Source organism: Dermacentor andersoni, chromosome 1 (genome assembly GCF_023375885.2).
Source record: "Dermacentor andersoni chromosome 1, qqDerAnde1_hic_scaffold, whole genome shotgun sequence".
NCBI classification, from domain to species: domain Eukaryota; kingdom Metazoa; phylum Arthropoda; class Arachnida; order Ixodida; family Ixodidae; genus Dermacentor; species Dermacentor andersoni.
Genome location: NC_092814.1, coordinates 368,807,357 through 368,829,490, shown reverse-complemented (window position 1 = coordinate 368,829,490; position 22,134 = coordinate 368,807,357). Strand labels below are relative to the sequence as shown.

The following is a 22,134-nucleotide window of genomic DNA, read 5'->3' as shown; positions in this document are numbered from 1 at the left end:
AACCGTGGGTTGCCATGCGGTCGAAACGGCCGTGTTTCGCATCTCGTGTGGTAAGTACGCACCAGCGATGCCGGGTGTGCAACGGTACATCTCTTCCCGATGGAGCAACTCTTCGCGAACAATCTGCCGTATTGTTGATGGGAGGTCAACACACGAACTCGGGTCTACACTTGCCACCGTTGTAACATTAGCCAGGCGACCAAACTTCGGTATTATCCATCGCATCTACAGCGTCTCAAAGGTCCTGCAGTGGCGAATGACGTCAGACACGGAATGCAAGCTTTCCTTGCCGATCAAAAAATTGTAGACGCCTTCGGCTACGCCTTTCAACAAATGTCCAACTTTGTCATATTCAGACATTCGAGAGTTGACTATTTTACACAGTTTCAGAACTTCTTCGATATAAGTCGTACAGGTCTCGCCGGGAATCTGAGCTCGTTGCGGAAGCGTCTGTTCAGCACGTTTCTTTTTTGCACTAGAGTCTCCAAAACACGCTCTGAGCTCCTCTACGAAAAGCTCCCATGAAGTGAGCGTGTCTTCGTTATTCTGATACCAGACTAGCGCTGTGTCGGTAAGGGAAAACACAACATTGGACAACTGTGCGGTCGAGTTCCAACCGTTAGATCGGCTCACCCTTCAGTAGTTCGTGAGCCACTCGTCGACATCTTCTCCGGCTTTTCCTCCGAAAGTGAGTGGCACCCGGTAGTATTGCCACGGAACACCAGGTGCTGGCCTTCAAGCCGCGTCAGAACGTTCGGGAATCTGGCAGGCGTATTCAGGCCTGTCAGGTGAGGGTGGCGGAAGTCCGGCAAGTCGACGGCGTCGGCGAAGTTGTAGCAGCGTAGGCTCCTTGGTTACGAGGTGTACCCCGCACCGTCCACCAATTTGTTACAAGCATGGGGAAAAGGGGTTTATTTAGGCGTGCGAGAGCAGCAACGGTAGGTTACGAACACGAATGGCCGCTGCACAGTCTCCGTTCTCCTCTTCCCTTCTCTTCTTGATCCCCGCGTCCCTTTTACGCGCTTAGACATAACAATATATATATATATATATATAACATTTATGCGATCGAATTCGAGTGCTGCTCATTTGTTTCTGCGTGTAGTAGTTAAAAGAGCGAGTTTAAGGGAGGAAAAAAAAAGAAAAGAAAAGGAAAATTACTCGAACATAATAGCAGCGCCGTGGTTCTAAAGCGTACCCGCGGTAGAGTAACGGAAAGGGATATAAACGTGCGTGGCCATGGTACGCACGCGAAAAACTGCCTTAATAAATTTAGAGACTTTAGAGCCCGGACAGGCCGCCATTGGAATCTGATCCTGGCAAAGTGTAACGTTAGAACGTTATCTAGTGAGGCGAGTCTAGCAGTGTTATTGGAGGCATTAGAGGGTAGTAAATGGGATATAAAAGGGCTCAGTGAGGTTAGGAGGTCAAAAGAAGCATATACAGTGCTAAAAAGCGGGCACGTCCTGTGCTACTGGGGTTTAGCGGAGAGACGAGAACTATGAGTCGGATTCCTGATTAATAAGGATATAGCTGGTAATATACAGGAATTCTATAGCATTAACGAGAGGGTGGCAGGTCTTCTTGTGAAACTTAATAACAGGTACAAAATCAAGGTTGTACAGGTCTACTCCCCTACATCCAGTCATGATGACCAGGAAATCGAAAGCTTCTATGAAGACGTGGAATCGGCGATGAGTAGAGTGAAAACAAAATACACTATACTAATGGGCGACTTTAATGCCAAGGTAGGCAAGAAGCAGGCTGGAGAAAAGGCAGTGGGGGAATATGGCATAGGCACTAGGAATAGCAGGGGAGAGTTATTAGTAGAGTTTGCGGAACAGAATAATATGCGGATAATGAATACCTTCTTCCGCAAGCGGGATAGCCGAAAGTGGACGTGGAGGAGCTGAATGGCGAGACTAGAAATGAAACAGACTTCATACTCTGCCCTAACCCTGGCATCATGCAAGATGTGGACGTGCTCGGCAAGGTGTGCTCCCGTGACCATAGGATGGTAAGAACTCGAATTAGCCTAGACTTGAGGAAGGAACGGAAGAAACTGGTACATAAGAAGCCAATCAACGAGTTAGCGGTAAGAGGGAAACTATAGGAATTCCGCATCAAGGTACATACCAGGTATTCGGCATTAACTCAGGAAGAGGACCTTAGTGTTGAAACAATGAACGACAATCTTAGGGGCATCATTAAGGAGTGTGCAATAGAAGTCGGTGGTAACTCCGTTAGACGGGATACCAGTAAGCTATCGCAGGAGACGAAAGATCTGATCAAGAAACGCCAATGTATGAAAGCCTCTAACCCTACAGCTAGTATAGAACTGGCAGAACTTTCTAAGTTAATCAGCAAGCGTAAGACAGCTGACATAAGGAACTATAATATAGATAGAATTGAACATGCTCTCAGGAACGGAGGAAGCCTAAAAGCAGTGAAGAAGAAACTAGGAATAGTTAAGAATCAGATGTATGCGTTAAGAGACAACGCGGACAATATCATTACTAATATGGATGAGACAGTTCAAGTGACTGAGGAGTTCTATAGAGATTTATACAGTACCAGTGGCGCCCACGACGATAATGGAAGAGAGAATAGTGTAGAGGAATTCAAATCCCACAGGTAACGCCGGAAGAAGTAAAGAAAGCCTTGGGAGCTATGCAAAGGGGGAAGGCAGCTGGGGAGGATCAGGTAACAGCAGATTTGTTGAAGGATGGTGGGCAGATTGTTCTAGAAAAACTGGCCACCCTGTATACGCAATGCCTCATGACCTCGAGCATACCGGAATCTTGGAAGAACGCTAACATAATCCTAATCCATAAGAAAGGGGACACCAAAGTCTTGAAAAATTATAGACCGATCAGCTTACTGTCAGTTGCCTACAAAGTATTTACTAAGGTAGTCGCAAATAGAATCAGGAACACCTTAGACTTCTGTTAAGTAAAGGAGCAAGCAGGATTCCGTAAAGGCTACTCAACAATAGACCATATTAACACTGTCAATCAGGTGATAGAGAAATGTCCGGAATATAACCATCCCTTATATATAGATTTCATCGATTACGAGAAAGCGTTTGATTCAGTCGAAACCTCAGCAGTCATGAAGGCACTACGAAATCAGGGTGTACACGAGCCATATGTAAAAATACTGAAAGATATCTATAGCTGCTCCACAGCCACCGTAGTCCTCCATAAAGAAAGCAACAAAATCCGAATTAAAAAGGCGTCAGGCAGGGAGATACGATCTCTCCAATGCTATTCACAGCATGTTTACAGGAGGTATTCAGCGACATGGAGTGGGAAGAATTGGGAATGAGAGTTAATGGAGAATACCTTAGTAACTTGCGATTCGTTGATTATATTGCCTTGCTTTGTAACTCAGGGAACCAATTGCAATCCATGCTCACTGACCTGGAGAGGCAAAGCAGAAGCGTGGGTCTAAAAATTGATCTGCATAAAACTAAAGTAATGTTTAACAGCCTCGGAAGAGAACAACAGTTTAGGATAAGTAGCGAGGCACTGGAAGTGGTAAGGGAATACATCTACTTAGGGCAGGTAGTGACCACGGATCCGGATCATGAGACTGAAATAATAAGAAGAATAAGAATGGGCTGGGGTGCGTTTGGCAGGCATTCTCAAATCATGAACAGGAGGTTGCCACTATCCCTCAAGAGAAAAGTATAAAACAGCTGTGTCTTACCAGTACTCACGAATGGGGCAGAAACCTGGAGGCTAACGAAAAGGGTTCTGCTCAAAGTGAGGACGACGCAACGAACTATGGAAAGAAGAAAGATGAGTGTAACGTTAAGGGATAAGAAAAGAGCAGATTGGGTGAGGGAACAAGTGCGAGGTAATGACATCTTAGTTGAAATCAAGAAAAAAGAAATGGGCATGGGCAGGCCATGTAATGAGGAGGGAAGATAACCGATGGTCATTAAGGGTTACGGACTCGATTACAAGAGAAGGGAAGCGTAGCAGGGGGCGGCAGAAAGTTAGGTGGGCGGATGACATTAATAAGTTTCCATGGACAACGTGGCCACTATTAGTACATGACCGGGGTAGTTGGAGAAGTATGGGAGAGGCCTTTGCCCTGCAGTGGGCGTAACCAGGCTGCTGCTGCTGCTGATGATGATGATTATGATGACGCAAAAATAGGCATGGCAGACAAAACCTCTAGACCAATATGTTCGCGGCTTCAATGACTATGGATTTGTTGGCCATGGGCCCAACAGCGGCTTTACGCTCACAGTACAGTGCGCAAGCCGCTTTGGCTCTTTGCCAGTCGGCGTCTTGCATGACCGTGCTTGCGGCAGTTCATTTACAATGGGCTGTATTAGAAACGAGGATTTTGTCAGCACTGATGGACTCTACAAACTGTTTCATGGAAACGGCACCCAGTTGCAAACAGTGAATAATATTGCTGAAGATATTTGTTCAGTTCTATAAATAAAAAAAAAAGCAAGACTGCTTTCAAGACGTATCGGTTAAGCCGAATTTGCTGATATAAGAAACATTGCGTGAACAATTGGCGGATTTGCCGTAGAACCAATGAAAAAAGAAAATGCGCTCAACGAGAATGGTTAAATTAGTTAGGCCTAACTTCCGCACTTCGGGCCTGCTACTCGGCCGAGTACTTGCTCGCACTGGCTGACTTCCAGCGAGTGAGTACTAGCTACGGCAAAAGCACATGGGGTTTCTGTGGCCATGAGGAGCTACTTGAGCGTCGACAATGACGTTAAACGTCAGCTTTTGTGACAGCACACAGGGCAGCTGAGCGCTGGAAAACAATATTCACTCATTAACTTAAATGAGAAGGCATAAGGTAATGCTTTGTATCAGGCAAAGTATCATAAATGTCAGTTGCTTTCGTGTTTTGGTTTTATTGCTGTTTCTTCTGTTGTTTTGTATGCGTGATATTCGGGTACAAACAAATTTTTATTGCGTTTTCGAGAATGTCCTAACGCAAGTTAACTAAATAGTTTTCAGAGACCTTCTACTTCTATGCGGCTTCTATTGATGGCAAAAGAAAAGCAAAGTTAGAAGAAAAAACGAGTGACATAATAAGCACTAGCGCATATTCAGAAGTAACAAGTATTCCGCGCTAGGGAAAATCAATTTCACCGCTATGCGCTTTTCCATGTAAGTTTTCCGCGCACTCCCCGCAGGGGTTGCGGAGCGATTGATTTTTGATTGCCTTAAGAAGGGAGAGCCCACCGCTGTGCGCAAAACGAGCTATGCGCTCCACGGGAGAGACAGGGTTCTTGCCGCAGCTGCTTCTGCAGGGTTTGCCATGAATGCTTTCCCTGCATGTACCCCTCCCACCACATTATCCCAGCTATTTTATTTCAATAATGCAAACGCGCAAATAACCAAATTTTATTTAAAATACATCGGTCTTTATTTCTGGAGTTTTATCAATGGCAGTGCCATGAAACATTTCAGCCAAGTGACCTCTCTCGATTCTCAGAACACCATTGTAGACTTTGCACTCGACACACTAAAATTGCGCCTTTCGTCTCTGAACACTGAAGAAACAGCAACGCTAGTTCGTGTTAGCGTGTCATTCGGTACTGTTGGTCACACTGCCCTATGCTGTAAACTTTTTATTTTCATAACTATGGTTGCACTTTTTCCCAAATATGAACTAGCCCTTAATTAGAATCAGCTGGCTCTACGAGCTATTCTTTAATAAATACGGAGCATGTGGATTCAATCCCTCATTTGAAGACTTGAGCAGACTTTGTAATGTTAATTTTCCCATTACATAAAGTGACTGTAAGATACAACAGAAATTCGGTGACTACATTGCGAAGCGGAGTACCAACGGTGAAACTCGTTAAGTGTTTAGCGAGAAAATAAGACAGGATTTATTTAGAATACAATGAACGAATACAAGGAATGCAATGCATACAATACGTGAACCCGATGTATGGGGCTGAACTGATGAACCCGATGGTATCTTCAGGAGCTCCTTTCACAAGGCTGAGGTATCCGCGGCAGTCCACGCCAAAGCGGCACAAGAAATGCCAGGGCAATCATCAGTTGCATACCGGTTGCTAATCACCGACGCTACAGAACAACGTCGGCATGAATTCTGCAAATGTAGGGAGGCTGGCTAAAATAAGACATGTTTTGTTAATTGATTACAAATCAAACTATCCCTTAAGCTGACCAGTACTTTCTTTCTGCGGCAGTTAAGAGGTCGCACCAAATAACTTCACAAGAATAGCCAAATAATTTGAAAGGAATAGTAAAGCTTTTCAAAAGCGGAATTGAAATCAGGATTCCCAAGCCAGCTAAGCACTTATTATGATATACTTGCTTAGGTAAAATTGAAATTACTTACGGCTTGTCCAGATTACGATTAAAAGGTTCATCCAATGGTTAATTGTACTCTGTATTTGTCACCTTTTTTGAGCACGCTAGCTACCGTGTTGCCCGCATAAAGAAACCCGATTCACTGCCTTAATCTACTCCATGCCATCACCGTGGGCTGTGTGATTTCAAATGGCATCCCCACATGACATGCTTTTTTTTTTATTGCATGTTCGGCATTTAAATCAAGCTGATAAGAACGGTATTCCCATTTCAAAGCATAGTTGAAGCAATCGCTAAATAGGAGTGAAGCTCTCGGGTATTGTGTGAAACGAGGTACAAGATATTCGTCATTTTCACTGCTCCACAGACATCAGCCAAAGAGGTATTGCGTTTGTACTTATTTTAGGACAAAATATTGCGTGACCAAGGAGTGCATATTGTGAAAAGTGTTAATTACAAGGCCGAAAATGACGTAGTAGTGTTAAGTCACTGCGAAGCAGAGTGGCAAGGACAATCTTTGTGAAGTATCTACGTGCCTAGGTGTCTAAGTACGCAGCTCAACATATCACCAACTTCTCTTAAGTCAAGGGGAGAAGGCAACCGAGGGCCTCGATTGTCATTAATGACGACCATATAAAGCCTACAAGAATTGAAGCTAAGGAAAACATACGGGTAATTAGGACCGTTGGTTGCGTCGGTTCAGTGCCCACCGGCGAAGACATTGACTTCTTTTGGGGGTCGGTCCCCACCGGCGGCCGGCTATCTTTTCGTCCACTTTCATTCCTTCCCCCCCTCCGTATATTTTTCTACATTCCAAATTTAACCACAGCTAATTACCAGTATGCTCTCCTTGGTTTCATTGCCTGTTGGCTTTAAATGGTCTCTAGAGCCAGCGTTTCTCAAAAGGTTAGAGTACGTGACCAGTTTTAGTAGTAACCAGCCTTTCATGACGCTCCCCCCCTCTCCGCCTTGGAAAGCCTTCTGAAAATTTACTTTTTCAAATGACGCAGATACATTCATGTTTTGATTTCTTTAAAATATATTAACCTGAGCTGAGAGCTACCAAAAATACGTGATAATTTGTTTTACCAATGAATGATTTAATCATGTATTTTAGTGACACTGTTGTGTTTGCTTTCTTAATGCAACCATATTTGCTGGACCTATTTCTACAGTTTCGGTAGGAAAAAGCTGGCTGCGGTTGGAGGCCGTCTTCGGTGAATGTTTCTTTGTGGCGACTGAAGGTTTAAATCACCGTTTGTCACAAGAGTATGGGTACCGATAGTGAAAATTTATCTCTGTTCTGGGAAGCAGAATGGACTAAAACACAATCGAATTGCTCGCGGCTAATAGTAATGCAAAAAAGAATTTTGAGAATAATTGAGAATGTGCCACTCCGGCATTCTACTGTGGAGCTCTTTAAAAAATTTAAAATAATTAGAGTACAAGACACATATGAGCATAAATTGTTGCGTGAATATCGCCTTAACTATGACTGTCATAATTCTATCTTCATGGGTTTGGTGAATCTCCATTTGAAGGAAGCATCATATGCCACTAGAACAACAGAAATATGGAATGTTCCATATTGTCAGACTGGCTACGGTCGGCAAATGCTCCAAAACAAACTTCCACGACTACTAAATAATTTTAATAAAAAACAAATCGATATTCGCGAAGCAACATTATCTGACTTGTACACATTTTTTTCTAGCCTAACATTGACCGCTAGAGCTGTTTACGATTGCTATTTAATTATATTATTTCAATGTCACTATTACTAAGCGTAAATTGTTATCAAATGTGCTGTCATTCGATGTTGAGGTGAAGTAAAGTATGTTAACGAATGATGCCCTACGTAGGACAGTAACTAATGTGTTTAATTCTATGGTTTTGTCAAGGTTTATGGCGATGTTGTGCTTAATCTGATGGTCTTGTAAAAGTGTACGACCATGTGAACAGGACGTGTGTGCCTCTGCTGTTGTCTTTGCCAGCGTGGGGGCGAAGGACTCCCTCAAGCCATCCTTGAATGGCTTTTCCGTTCGCCTCCCATCACATGTATATGTGATAAACCAATAAAGAATCAATCAATCAATCAATCATATATTGTTGGAGCCTCTATGATCCCCCCCACCCCCCCCCCCCCCCCAAAAAAAGAAGGCGAATGCCCCACAAGGGAGTCATGACCATCAGTTTGAGAAACACGGTCATTTGTATTTGCTGTACATGTTTCTCCTAGGCTCGCCGCGAATTAAGTCACGGCCAATCACATTTTCACTTTCTTTTTTTTTTTTGATGATGCAGGTTGTGCGTATGCTGTTCACCGTGGTATTCCTGTTCACCGTGTGCTGGCTTCCCTACCACGTCTACTTCCTGTACGTGTTCCACCATCCCAGCGTAGTGCACTCGGATGACATCCAGCACGTGTATCTGGCTATGTACTGGCTCGCGATGTCGCACGCCATGTACAACCCCATTGTCTACTACTTCATGAACCACAGGTGCGAAATCGCGTGAAATAATATGCGCATTGTATACTCCATGAGTGTCACTAAAGCATCAACAGCCTCCGCTGACATTCTGAAAAAAAAAAAAGCTCAGAGTATAAAACAGTGCTCTTAACACACACGATCAGCTCCTAATTAGCTAGAAGAATACGTGTATCCGAGGGACAACACTCTAAATTACAGTACAGCACTGTACAGGAACTCAAGAAAGCATATGGAGGCTCGAGGGCCCAGTTGAACGAGCACTCAACCACGTTATTTCCACAGAAAACCTGAATTGCCGCAATCATCAGGTACGCAGAGTCTTGTGAATGCTTCACGACCTCACAACCATTGCATCGCAAGCCTGTAGAATCCAGTAAAAACAAACCAGGGTCCTGCCGTAAAGAATAAAGAGAAATGGTCCTTGTAAAATAGGAACTTACCCGTTTTCACATTTGCGAAGATACTGATTTTCCGCAAAGCATGGCCATCAATATGACGAGTATTGGCTGCAGAAAATCATACAAATTTTTTGCGTAATGTGAAACACATAAGTTGGCATTAAACAGGTGCATATTTTGTATCTTTCAGATTTCTTTCAACCCGCAGTACCTATGCTAAAATAGCAAATTATTACTTTATCTTCTGTTCTTTGAGGTGCTCCTTTGAAGGTTCGCATAAGAACTCTGAAAAATTGTACGCTCAACTATTACTGCTGTCCATCCACTCAAAACACCAGTGGTCAGTCTATAAATATGTGTATCGCAGTATACGTCGTGGCAACTACGTCTTGAAATAAAATGTGCAAACGTACAAGCACCCTAAATAACCTCATTTCTAGCGGTAACGAAAGAGTTAATGTTGTGCTAGCACACCTTGGATGGTTTTCAACTATATACGTGGTTGCGACACGTTGGCGTGACGAAGCACGCGAAGCAACTGCTGCTGGACAGAAGGAACAACCCACCGACAGGCTATCACATGTCTCAGAGCGCTAGCTGGATGAGGAGAGCCGTCGGTATCGGCTTTGATGAAGATGGCAAGAGTAGCAAGAAAGAAATCAGGAAAATCTGCGCGATAACACCAAGGGCCGTGCCTTGGTATTGGAGGGCCGAGCTCGTTGCCTAAAGGCAAAAAACCTACCGGATTGGCAATTAGCAACAGAATGAGGCTTTTGTCTGCTGCAGCAAATATCAGGAAAGCGTGAGCTCGGCACATCCTAATGGAACGCGAAGATATTCACTCAGGGAGACCCGTAGGTAACATCCTCCTTTCACAGGCGCTGGGACTTAAAGCGGATGGAAGCGTTCACCGGTCAACAGTCCGCATAAACACAGTCTTTTAGAATATTGTTGGGAAAAAAGCAGGGACAATAGTGCTAGGACACGATTTATAACTGCCTCAGCTTACAAGTTAGATGTGGATATTATAAGGACTATTAGCACCCTCTGCTGCGTTGCAGGTATGACCGCTGCTTTGGTCAGGGGCTCCGCAGCTGCTGGAGACAGAGGACCATGGGTTAATTGTAGGAGTCATGAAGGAAGCAGTGGGCGAATAATGCACGAGATAGGCCAATTCCTGTTCCGGTGAGGGAGTGTCCTTTGTTGAAGCTTAGTAGGCCTTCCTAATTTGGTTGCACCTCGATTAGTATAGCCGCACTGGCTCTCCCCATTTTTTCTGGTGTCAGGCGCCGCTCCAAGCCTGGAGATGTTGTTTACTGGAGCAGGATTCGAGCTTACGACTTTCAGATTAGATGCGTGATGTTCGACCTATGCTCCAGGTCCCCGCCCCAGTCACATAAGTACGAAGGCAACACTTCTAATGGGACTCTTTAAAATAAAGCCCACATTTCGGCAGTGCCCATGTCTAGGAGATTGGTCCAACAAAAAGGCTAGAAACATGAATACCTGTCGGGGAAAAGGGGGAGTACGTAGCTTCCTAATAACACACTGTCTTTAGGAAAATGAATAAACACCTTTCCTGGAAAGACGCGACACGACCGTTAGTTCAGCTGTTTAAATTAAGCATATATTCAGGTTTCAGGAGGGCGTCCTCAGCGTTGTCAAGCTGATCTCTTTCAAAATATCCTCCACCTTTGTAGTTGGCCTAAGGAATGCTTTAACGAGAGCAGAGAAAATAAAGAACAGAAAGTAATCGATGATGTATTCCCAGCAACGGCGGGCGTCAGGATGAACGTGTACTGCACGATTGTCAGCATTACCCCTTGTTCTACTTAGAGCGCATATTAGAGCAATAAACGGCCCCTACTGATATCGCCAGATTGATCGAAGCCGGCTCGGGTAAGACCATTCCTCGTGGAGAAGGAAAGAGCCATCGTTGCCATTTTTGTGAAGCTTATACCGTGACAAGACAATAGCTTCCATTGAGAGGGTGTACAGATCACACGATGCCCCCTTCACGAAGAAGAAAAACTGGGGCGCTATAACCTAATGCTATTCCAAACTTTTCTATTCCAATTTTGCAATCAGCCCTCCATGATTGGTAAAAAATTTTTCAGTCCACCGCCACTTCGCCTGTCTCTCATTCAACGTCACGAAGGCTGCGAAAATGCCCCAACTGATGTGACGTGTGCACACTGATTATGCATAATTATACTGCACGAAACAAAAATAATTATTTCACATTCGGTGCTTTTTTCGCCATAACACTCTGCCATTGATCAAGCATTTTCGGGTTGCGCCCAATTCGCCAGTGTGTGACGCAACGTCACAAAGCCGCGAAAACTCTAGTGTCAAAGTGACGCGTACGCGTTAAAGACGCAATAATATGCAATCAAAACTGAATTTTTTCCTGACTAGTCGGAGGCTGCCCCCTTCCGAAAAGAATAGAAGGTTGCTGCCCACCGATTGTTCTGGCAGTACCTACTGAGAGCGGCCGCGGAGCATGGATTTATTTGCGTATGAGAAACATTTTTCCGTGGCAGTATAAGGTTATCGAGCCTTTTCGGCACGTATACAACATTTCCCTCCCAACTCTTCCTTGATAATAATCCGTTCTAGCGGTGTTTTTGCGTTCCGTTGCACCCCGCCGATTTTCTATCAGCCACCGCAAGCTAAGGGGAAGCGGGCAAATAGCAGACACCGGCTGCACCCTGGTAATTCGGTTGTGTACATTCACTGGGCTGGCTCGGCCTTCTCAAACGCCTCTCCACTTGAGCGTACTCCTTGCCTCTTATCATCCAATTCTATAAGAAAATCTGCTCAATGTAGGCAATGCTATTTCCTTTGAAAGGAGAAAAAGTGACCTCCTATAAACGAGGAGCGCGTTTTATTGTGCTTCTCAAACAATGTTGCGGGTTGCCGCCCAATGCTTCCGTCGGTGGTTACGTAAATTTGACGTCAGGAGATTGGAATAAAACATATTGCAATAGTTTTACGTTGCAGGGCCTCTGGTATGCGAACAAATACAGAGCTATGTGTTTGAACACCTCTGCAGAGGCGCTCTAGCGCGTGCGTGCATGCGCGCGTGTGTGTGCGCGTGCGTGTGTGATTTTCTGCTGCGTACCTTCCACGGAAAGAGACTATACTGTAAAATGTATGCAAATTTCAGAAAACGTTTTGCCGCGTTTCCTTAGCAGGGATGCTCGATGCCCCCGAATCACCCCAACCACGTCAACCACGTGCGGCCGTCCATTCTTGCACTTAGTGGCCGCGAGGCGAGTAATGCTCCAGGAGGAACCTCGCAAACCTCTCGCGGCTGATGCGACATGTGGCACGGACAGCGCTGCTGTGTGAGACAGCCACTGGTAGAAGGGTTCTTTCGAGAGTCGCCATAGCGCCGTGCGTGGCGCTGCAGCGACGCTATAAGTACTCAGAATGTTCTCTAGGTGCCCACCACGTTCGGTTCTGCAACCAGGCGCTCTACGGTGCCCACTGTGAAGCGCTGTCATTCCTCTCGGCTGGTGCTGAAAACAAATTCACGAATTTACCGAAGAAAAAGTAGCAAACTACGGAAAAGCACTCTTACCACTTTACGTTTCTTTTTTACACTGACCTACACTGTAAAAAATCATTCCTTAAAAAGAAAACTGAAATTTTCTGTAAAACTCTGTTTTCTATTTTTCCTTTTTGTGTTATTTAACAAGTTCTTCCTGTTTCGCATTAAGAGAAATTTCGTGTTTAAAGACAGTTATCTGTTTGTATTATAGGAAAGGATGTTTTTTCTTTAAATATTTTCTGTTATTTTATTCATGTTTTCTGTGTTATGTTACCGAAAATGTATTTGTAAAACAATTTTCTATTTTGAGGCACAGAAAAAAATTCTGCTTTCTGTTTATATTTTTCTCTTACTTCACATTTTTTTTCTCTTCCAATGTACAGAAGTGTGATATGTAAACGCAATTTTCTGTCCTGTTGAATAATGGGCGAACCAGGAGCGTCGCTGAAGCCAACGCTTTGAAAGGGCATTTCTCTTCGTGAGTGCAGTTGCAATCCTCACGAAGAGAAATTGTTTTGTAGAAACGTTGACTGCAGCCGATATTCCTTGTTCGACCACTGTTCATCACTTCTAGCCTCCATTTTCGTGTGAACTTCTCTCATGTTTGAATTTTCTATCGCGCGTGGCATAATCTTTATACAATAACAAATATCATGTAAATATGCAGCTGGTCTCAAAACTAAAATTAGGCTCTACGCTCAAAATAGAAAAGACAAAGGTCACACGTAGCGCTGGTGTGTGTCTGCGTTTTCACTTTACTCAGTTTTTCTTGCGCAGCTGTTAAATATGTTCAACACTTTTTCTCTCAGTAGTTGTAAGAAAGAATTTCTAATTTTGAATATTGTGGAAGAAAATGAATATTTGTTTTATATTCCATCAACATATCACTGGGGAGATGAATATGACAACAGGTATATATATAAAACTGCTTATGCGCACTTGGTTCAGCAAACAAGGAGCATCGCTTTTCCTTCAGCTGTTACAATAGTTTCAAAGTAAATTTGCCAGGCTATAGATAAGCTTCCGCTTGCCATGGACTGCATGTGTACGTAGAGTCGGAAGAACAGGAAAAAGTACATGGCCTTTCAAAGCAAGGCAAGCGAAGTAAATAAATACGCACATCTTTGCGTGTAATAGGCACTGATGGCTGATCCGCCACGGGGGGGGGGGGGGGGGGGGGGGAGGGGGGGGAGTCCTAACGAACCAGATATCTCATGGAGTCATGCGTGACAAAAATCAGGTGGCAGCCCCAACACTTTGGTAAATGACGCTACAAAGAAGAGCCAGGCTACAGTTTGTTTGATACAAAAATAGATGTCTTCTATTTTAAAGCAAGAAAAACTGATGTCTAAACAAGCCACATGGAAACAAAAACAGTGAACTTCTTACCGCACTGCAAGAGAACGAGCTCATATAGGAAAGCATAATGGTGCTGAAAAAAAAATTTGAAGTGGCCTCGGCATTACGTTGATAAAGTCTTTTGCTTTAACACTCAGTCGTGAAGACACCTAAATATGGAGACAAATTTTGGTGTAAGGCCATGCTGCTTACTTAGGCGCTGGACCTTGCTTCCTCTCTCAGGGTGTCATACTGGGACTGACCTGAATTGTCAGTGGTGCTTTAAGATGCATATGGCAGTAGCATGATCGTACAGAACTCAGTGAAGCGCTTTAGCACAAGACTTTTTCTTTTGGAAGAGTAATCAACAAAGCCCTATAGTGTGCGCATATGGGAACACCGTGTGAGGGCCGCTTCCAAATAATGTTTATTCCAGCCAGACGATTATATCGTTTGAGGTAACTGCAGAATATTAGCACGTGGCCAGTAAGTGGCGCCGTGTTCCCTTTTAAACAAACAGAACTCACCATGGGACAAAGTGTACACGCCTTCCCCCCACACAACACACATGCACACAGCACGTACAAAACACACACCACACTAATAGAACACGTACAAAACACACACCCGCAAAACATACACACGCGCACATAACTCCATGTTGGTGGTCGCTGCTGGTTTCAAAAATGTAGAAGCCTATACAGAACATTGCACTGACAAGCTACATTTTATTATTGTCAATAGGCACTAAGCTACAGGATGTGTGAACTTCAGGTTAATTGAGGCGGGTGTGGTTTACTTTTTTAAGTACGGTAAAGGATAGAAAAGGTGACACATTCAGAATGACTAATGCTTCTTTGTAATGTTACAATAGTCAATGAAGACTAAGAAAGAAAAGGATCTCGGGCTGGTCTCCACCCGTTCAGCTACAAGTGAAATTACCACCCTGCCACTATCTTGGTCGTTTTGTTGGTTGTTTTTATGCGTGTCACCCATACGTGACAATATTAAGATACCATTTGTGCAACCATGGTTTAAGCATTTTTAAAACCATGCAGCCAATTAGAACGTTATATGAGAAAGGAACATGCATATTCCCTAATGACTTCCTCTTTTATAACTCTCCTAAACTGATCTTACATTTCACTTGAGGGTACATGTTGAAATTGCGGAATAGAAGCCGATTAGTGGAGAAGTGATGCAACCACTTGGTTACATCTTGGCCTCAATTTAGGAATTTGTACGTATGCTTCAAATAGAATACTTATGAAGGTATTCAGTTGATCGTTTTCATTAGCAACCTGAACATCGCAATCTCTCGCTCAAGTAAAGTCCACTTCTTCATGTAATCCATATCAATAGGCCGAATCATACTATATGCTTTATGCGCTTTTTTATTTTTCGAACGAAACAAAATGTCGCACTCTTGCCCAAAAGGCGAAGCACTGATTGCGATAACAAATTAGTAGACAGCTACACGAAGTAAAGGTACTAGTTTCGTCGGCAGTATAAACTTGGAAACATTCGCTTACTAACTGAATCAACAGTCATGGTTTCAGCGCACACAAGCACACATGAACACATCACACTCGGTTGAGCGCGGACACTCGCTGTCAAATCGCTGGTGTGAGCAAGCGCAGCAGCAGCAGCGAGCGAAGTCACCTTCGTGCGATCTATAGGTTCAACATAAGAGCAGCGAGAACACAGCGGACACAAGCATGAGCCGTCTGCAGATCAATTCGAAGATACGGCGCGCGGTCGCGCGCCCAATGTACGCACGTGTTGGCGAAGTCGAAGCCGCCCCTCTTCCCTACCGCGCTGCCTCCGTCAATTCCCCATGCGCCCGTTCGCAAAATGCGCAGTCGCAAACAACTCGCACGTCAGCTATTTTCCTAACCATGTCTAGCAGAACGGCGCAAGGTAGAAACTAGTCCTGATAATTGAAAGCGATGGACACATTACAGTAACTGTATAGTATTAGTTACGTGAAACAATGACACATGCTGCCTTCTTACTTCTTTACTTAATCTATTGCTGCAGTTCAATTCATACAATTTTTCACCATTTGTTTCCGATTTTTGCAGCCCACCATTCATACATTTAGTTATCTTTTGTCAGAGTCGGCAAGTGAGGCTAGCAGACAACATACGAGCAATACTTCGTGGCCACGAGCGTGATGATAGCGTAACTTCGCGGCTCGAGTACTACAACCTTCCAGGCTGTGCTTTTAAAATGCGGAGATGGTACAAAATGAAGTGAGTTAGTCAGTGGCCAGGCAAAATCATTTCCAGACGGTAACGCACTAAAACACTCGAACCGCAGGTAACGAAGCAACAAAATCGATACAGTATGTCATGTGCCTTCATATGAGGCGGGTTCATATGCCAGCGTCAAAAGAAATAAAAGATTAGAGAACAGAAAAAAGTCGCACTTTCCGGTCACTTCAATAAATTAAACACTTGATCGTAGCTAAGAACTTACGTCGCTGAGTGAGCTTTTTTGAGAGCTCGCTCATACTTTTCTTTCTCGCAATCATAGTAAAAATAAGTGAATTCTGAAAAGGGAAGATTAGGCAAGAATACATTTGTCAAGCCCAATGGCTAGCCCTTACGTTTGCTATAATAAAAAAAGTAAACCTAAATTTCATCTCCAAATCCCACGTTACCTCACGAAGCGTAACGTAACTGATATGTCGGAACACATACTTGCTAAATTTTGTCACTGTCCGCCTGAATTTTCTTTGCGGGCTACATTGTAGTCCTGTTCTATGTCATGAAGACGCGGATAATATTGGGTTGAAGAAAACGTCGCGCACTGTTTGAAATGCCCTTCAAATGAAAACCACTCAGCTCTTAGGATTTGCGAAAACAGGAACGTAACAGTGCCGACATGCGTTGACTCGAAGAGCAGCCATCTTGATCATGGCACGGGGCATCAAAGCAATACAGCAAACAGCTCGTCTTGCGTGGTATATGCAAAAAGCGGCAAGTATGAAAAGAAAAAAAACTCTAAAATTTTATTTTATACTTTTCTATGCAGTTAGAATAATTCAAAGCGGTTATATTTTAGTTCTGACTCGATTTATAGGCTTGAGATCCAGAAGATCCAAAAATTTCTTTTTTTTTTCGTTTTGACAGGTTTCTGTGATAGAGCATTCACAGAACATTTCTTTTGCGAAACAGAACATTTCCGCAAATTGCCTTTAAATTAACAGATTTTTTTTACAGTGTGCCTTCATTTTTCTTATCATTCCAACTTTGACATACATTTTTGTGCTTTTCGTTGCTTTCTTGTAGCTAAAATTTCTCAACAGGACGGCTTTTTTATTTTCATTTCTTTATTTCTTTCTATTTTTTTCTCTCCATTGATCCCTGTGAAATACTGTGATCAAAGGGTAGTGGGGTCTATGATTTACCTCAATATGAAAAGAGAAAGGGGAAAATTAGTCAAGAAGTAACAGGCCAACCTAGACGCAGTAAGAGTAAATGCCGCCCAATTCAGGCTGCTACTTGCAAACATGCAGCCTTAGAACAGAAAGATGAAGCTGACATAGAGTTAATGAAGCAAGTCGTAACTAGGCTGGCTTCAGAAATACCAGTTAAGTGGGAAGTAAGGCACCAAGACAATCAGTAGGTAAACTCTCCCAAGTAACAAAGGACCTGATAAAGAAACGACAATGGATGAAAGTTTTCAACTGATCAACATGGAGAAAATAAGAGATATTCGAAATTATAATGTGAGAATGACTCACGAAGCAGTAAAAAATGGACGCAGCGTGATATCAGTGAGAGAGAACTTGGCATAGGAAAAGCTAAGATGTATGCACTGAACGATGAGCAGGATAACATCATCAGCAATTTCTAAGATATAGTAAAAGCAGCGGAAGAATTCTTTACTAACCTGTAGAGTACCCAGAGCAGCCACGCTACCTCCATTCGAAGAAGTAATGAACAGCATACGGAGGCTCCTTCTATAACTAGCGATGAAGTTAGACGGGGCTTACCAAACAGCTACCTGGGAAAATCAGCAGCTGAAGATGAATAACAATCGATTCAATCAAACATGGAGGCTGTATCATGCTTGAAAAGCTTGCCGTCCTTTATATGAAATCTCTCACGATTTTAGGTGTTCCATACAACTGGAAGAACACCAACATTATACTAATCCACAAAAAGGAGACGTTAAAGAAGTGAAAGATAATAGGCCCATTAGCTTACTTTCGGTATTGCATAATATATTCCACAAGATAATTTACAATAAAATAAGGGCAACACATGACTTAAGCCAACCAAAAGAAGAGGTTCGCTTCAGGAAGGCATACTCTACAATGGCCCATATCTATGTCATGAATCAAGTAATCCAGAAATCTGCAGCGTATATTCAACCTCTCTACATGGCTTTCATAGATTATGAAAAGACATATGATGGAGAAGTCATTGATACCAGCCGTCATAGAGGCATTGCGTAATCAAGGTGCACAGTAGGCATGCGTGAATGTTTTGGAAAATGTGTACAGTGATTCCACAGTTAGCTTGATTCTCCAGAAGTAGAAAGATACCTTTAAATAGAAGGGTCAGGCAAGTAGGCACAATTTCTCGAACGCTATTCACTGCTTGCTTCGAAGTTTTCAAGCTATTAAACCGGGAACTTAAAAGTGAGGATCAACGGCGAATATCTCACCAACCTTCGGTTTGCAGATTTAATTGTCCTGTTGGGCAACCTTGTGGACAAATCGCAACTAATGATTGGGGACCTTAACAGAGAAAGTGAGAGACGGCTTGAAGATGAATGTGCAGAAGACAAAGAGAATGCTCAATAGCCTATCAAGGAAACAAGAGTTTAAGTTCACCAGTCAGCCTCTGGATTCTGTGAAGAAGGACGTTTACATAGGTCAATTACTCACAGGAGAAGCTGATAATGAGAAGGATATATACAGAGGAATAAAAATGGGTTAGAGTGCATACAGCAGGCATTGCCAGATCCTGACTAGCAGCTTACCATTATCATTGAAAAGAAAGGTGAACAATCAGTGCACTCTACCGGTGCTTACATGTGGGGAAGAAACTTGGATTTTGACAAAGAAGCTCGAGAACGAGGACCGCGCAAAGAGCGATGGAACGAAGAATGTTAGGCGTAACGTCAAAAGACAGGAAGAGAGCGGTGTGGATCAGAGAGCCAACAAGGATAACCGATATTTTAAGTGACATTAGAGAGGAAAATGGAGCTGGGCAGGCTGTGTAATGCCTAGGATAGATAACCGGTGGACCATTAGAGTTATAATGAATTCGGAGGCCCAGGAATCAGTCTGTGCAGGACAGGGGCAATATGAGATCGCAGGCAGAGGCCTCCGCCTTCCAGTGGACATAAAATAGTCTGATGAAAATTTTAAGCAAAAGTGATAAAATGAAGGAGAGACAGGGAACAATGCTACACTGATAAGCACTTATAGATTGCCCTAAAGTGCAATTTTAGTTCCGATATTACTATTGTAGTTCAAGAAGGCTAGGCGACTGTTTCTGACTAGCTCCTTTTAAACGAGATGGCAAAAATCATCGTCATCATCATCCATGCTGCATAAAATGAGTCCGACGGGAAACCCTGGGATTACCAAGCGTGGCTTTTCGCGCGAGTCAGTATTCCATGACATATCTCCTTGGCATCAGCGTAAGTCATTATAAGTACAAAAGTCGTAATTTCAGTCGAAAGGCAAATCATCGATTGTGATAGGAAGTAATAAGACGTGTATGCGAAGAAACAATAGTTGTTTTAGCCGTCGTAAATACTTTTTTTATATAATTATATATTTATTTCTTTGTGTGGTACTTATTTGTTTATTTATTATTTATTTATTAATACATACTGCAGCCTTAATGAGGCTATTGCACGGGTGAGACGGACAACAAAGATACGAACATTTATAAACAATCTTGCACGAATTCTTTCAGTGGTAGTGGACAGATGTTGCCCGGTAGTGAATTCCAGTCTTCAATTGTTGATGAGATAAAGCTGCATTTAAAGGAATCAGTGCGTGCAAAAAAGGTTCAAATATTTAGAGCGCGGTGACTCCTCGTAGATGAGGGTTTCGAAAAAGTCAAATAGTTATCTAGAGAGGAGAAACGAGGAGAATTTATTAACGTGTAAAGAATTTTAGGCATCCAACTTTTCGGCGCTCTGCAATAGGAGTGAGACCAGGTAGGGGAAGAGAGGTAGACGGCGAAAAGTGCTTGTCATAACTCCTACAAACAAAGCGCACTGCTTTTTTTGCACTGATTCTAGTTTTTTCACGTCACAGTGTCTGTATGAATGGCATACAACGCAGCCATATTCAAGGATTGGATGAACGGGAGGTTCATAGGTTAGAAGTTTTGTTTGTTGAGGAGAAAGACGCAGCGTACGATGCAAATAACCTAGTATTATAAGGGCCTTGCTACAGGTGACATCAATTTGTTTCAACCAAGGCAAAGAGTGTGTTAGCAGAATACCTAAATATTTGAATTCGAAGACCCTATTCAAAATAATATTGTTAAAGGCATAGGCAAAGAAGGAATGGCGCGAGCGTCGTGTAAAGGACATGGAGACAGTTTGGGGCAGTTGATATTCATTTGCCATGCTTTGGAACAGTTACAGAAGTCAGCGAAATAGTTGTTGAGGATTACATGATCACTTGGAGAAATAATTGTGTGATATCAAGCGCAATCGTCTGCAAAAAGGCGTATTTTAACTGTGGTGTATAAGGGCAGACCTTTATATAAAGCAGGCATAAAAGAGGACCCAGCACTGAGCCTCTGGGAACCCCTGATGAAACAGGCATCAAGGGTGAGTCAGTGGAGTTGAAACGTACATATAGCCCGATATCCAGCCAACATATGTTTAGGGTGTGAGACAGTGTCGAAGGCATTTGCAAAGTCTACAAAATAGCATCAATATAGTCACTTATATCTAAAGAGCTGCCGATGTCGGCAACGAATTCTGTCAGTTGTGTTATACTGCTTAGGCGACGTCTAAAATCATGTTGTAAAGTGCATGGCATTTTGTTAATATCAAAAAAATTCCATAATACGTTTAAATATATTTTGCTAGAGTTATTTACGTGAATGTGCTATTAGAGAGATGGGCCTATAGTAACATAACAATGGAACGTTACCTGACCAAAATAAGGGGAGAATGGAAGCAAGTTTTCACGAGGGAGGAAGGGTGACTGTTGAGAGAGATTTTCTAAAGATAATTGTTAGCTGTCTGCTGCACCAAAGAGAGTATCGAATGCGAAAAGCAGTCGGGATACCGTCAGGACCACAGCATTTCTTGGTGTCTAAGTTTCGGATTAGGTTATGTACACCCTCAGGAGACAGTGATACATCGTCGATCCGAGGGTATGATTATGAATCAAAAACAGCGATTACCAAGTTATCAACCGTAAAGATAGAGTGGAAGTAGATGTTAAAAGAAGCTATTGTCTGCGTATCAAAAACTGCAACATTGTTAATTATCAATCTTTCTGAGGATGACCTAAGTGGTAGGATAGCTTTCCAAAATTTACGTGGATTAGTCTTCATTAATTTCGGGAAGGTTACGTTGTAATGAAATTCTTTTGCAGCATCCATTTTAGGACGAAGTTCAATTTTAGGGCTAAGGAAATGCATGAGCTTTGATCCAGAGGGTTTTCTTCGAAGTAATCTGGCCACACGGCATAATAAATGAGAATGGTTTCTAGTCATACAAGGAATCTTAGTGTTTGTTTTCTTTGTTATTAAAGGAATGAAAAGGTTCATACTCTTACTGACAAGATCTTCAAAGAAACTTGTAGATATATTAGTATCGCCAGGGGCTTCACTACTGAAACTCATCAAAAGAATGGCATAGGCCATCTGTAATTGCAAAGTCATCAGCGCAGTTAAAAACAGGAGATGTGCATTAGATATAGCGGGATCTAAGGACGATGCCTGGAACAGCATTGTGCTCGCATATTCCTTCAATAACATCGCATTAATAACCGGCATTAAAAAGAGATCTAGAAAGAAAAA

At 42.9% G+C, this 22,134-nt stretch overlaps 1 protein-coding gene across 1 annotated transcript in view; it reads left to right on the top strand.

The window, feature by feature from the left end:
* Positions 1-22,134, top strand: part of LOC126516663 (tachykinin-like peptides receptor 86C) — an 89,449-nt gene that overhangs the window by 48,769 nt on the left and 18,546 nt on the right. Inside the window, exon 2 of the mRNA XM_072285861.1 lies at positions 8,634-8,830. Coding sequence (XP_072141962.1) covers positions 8,634-8,830 — 197 coding nt within the window. The remainder of the gene's footprint in view (positions 1-8,633; positions 8,831-22,134) is intronic.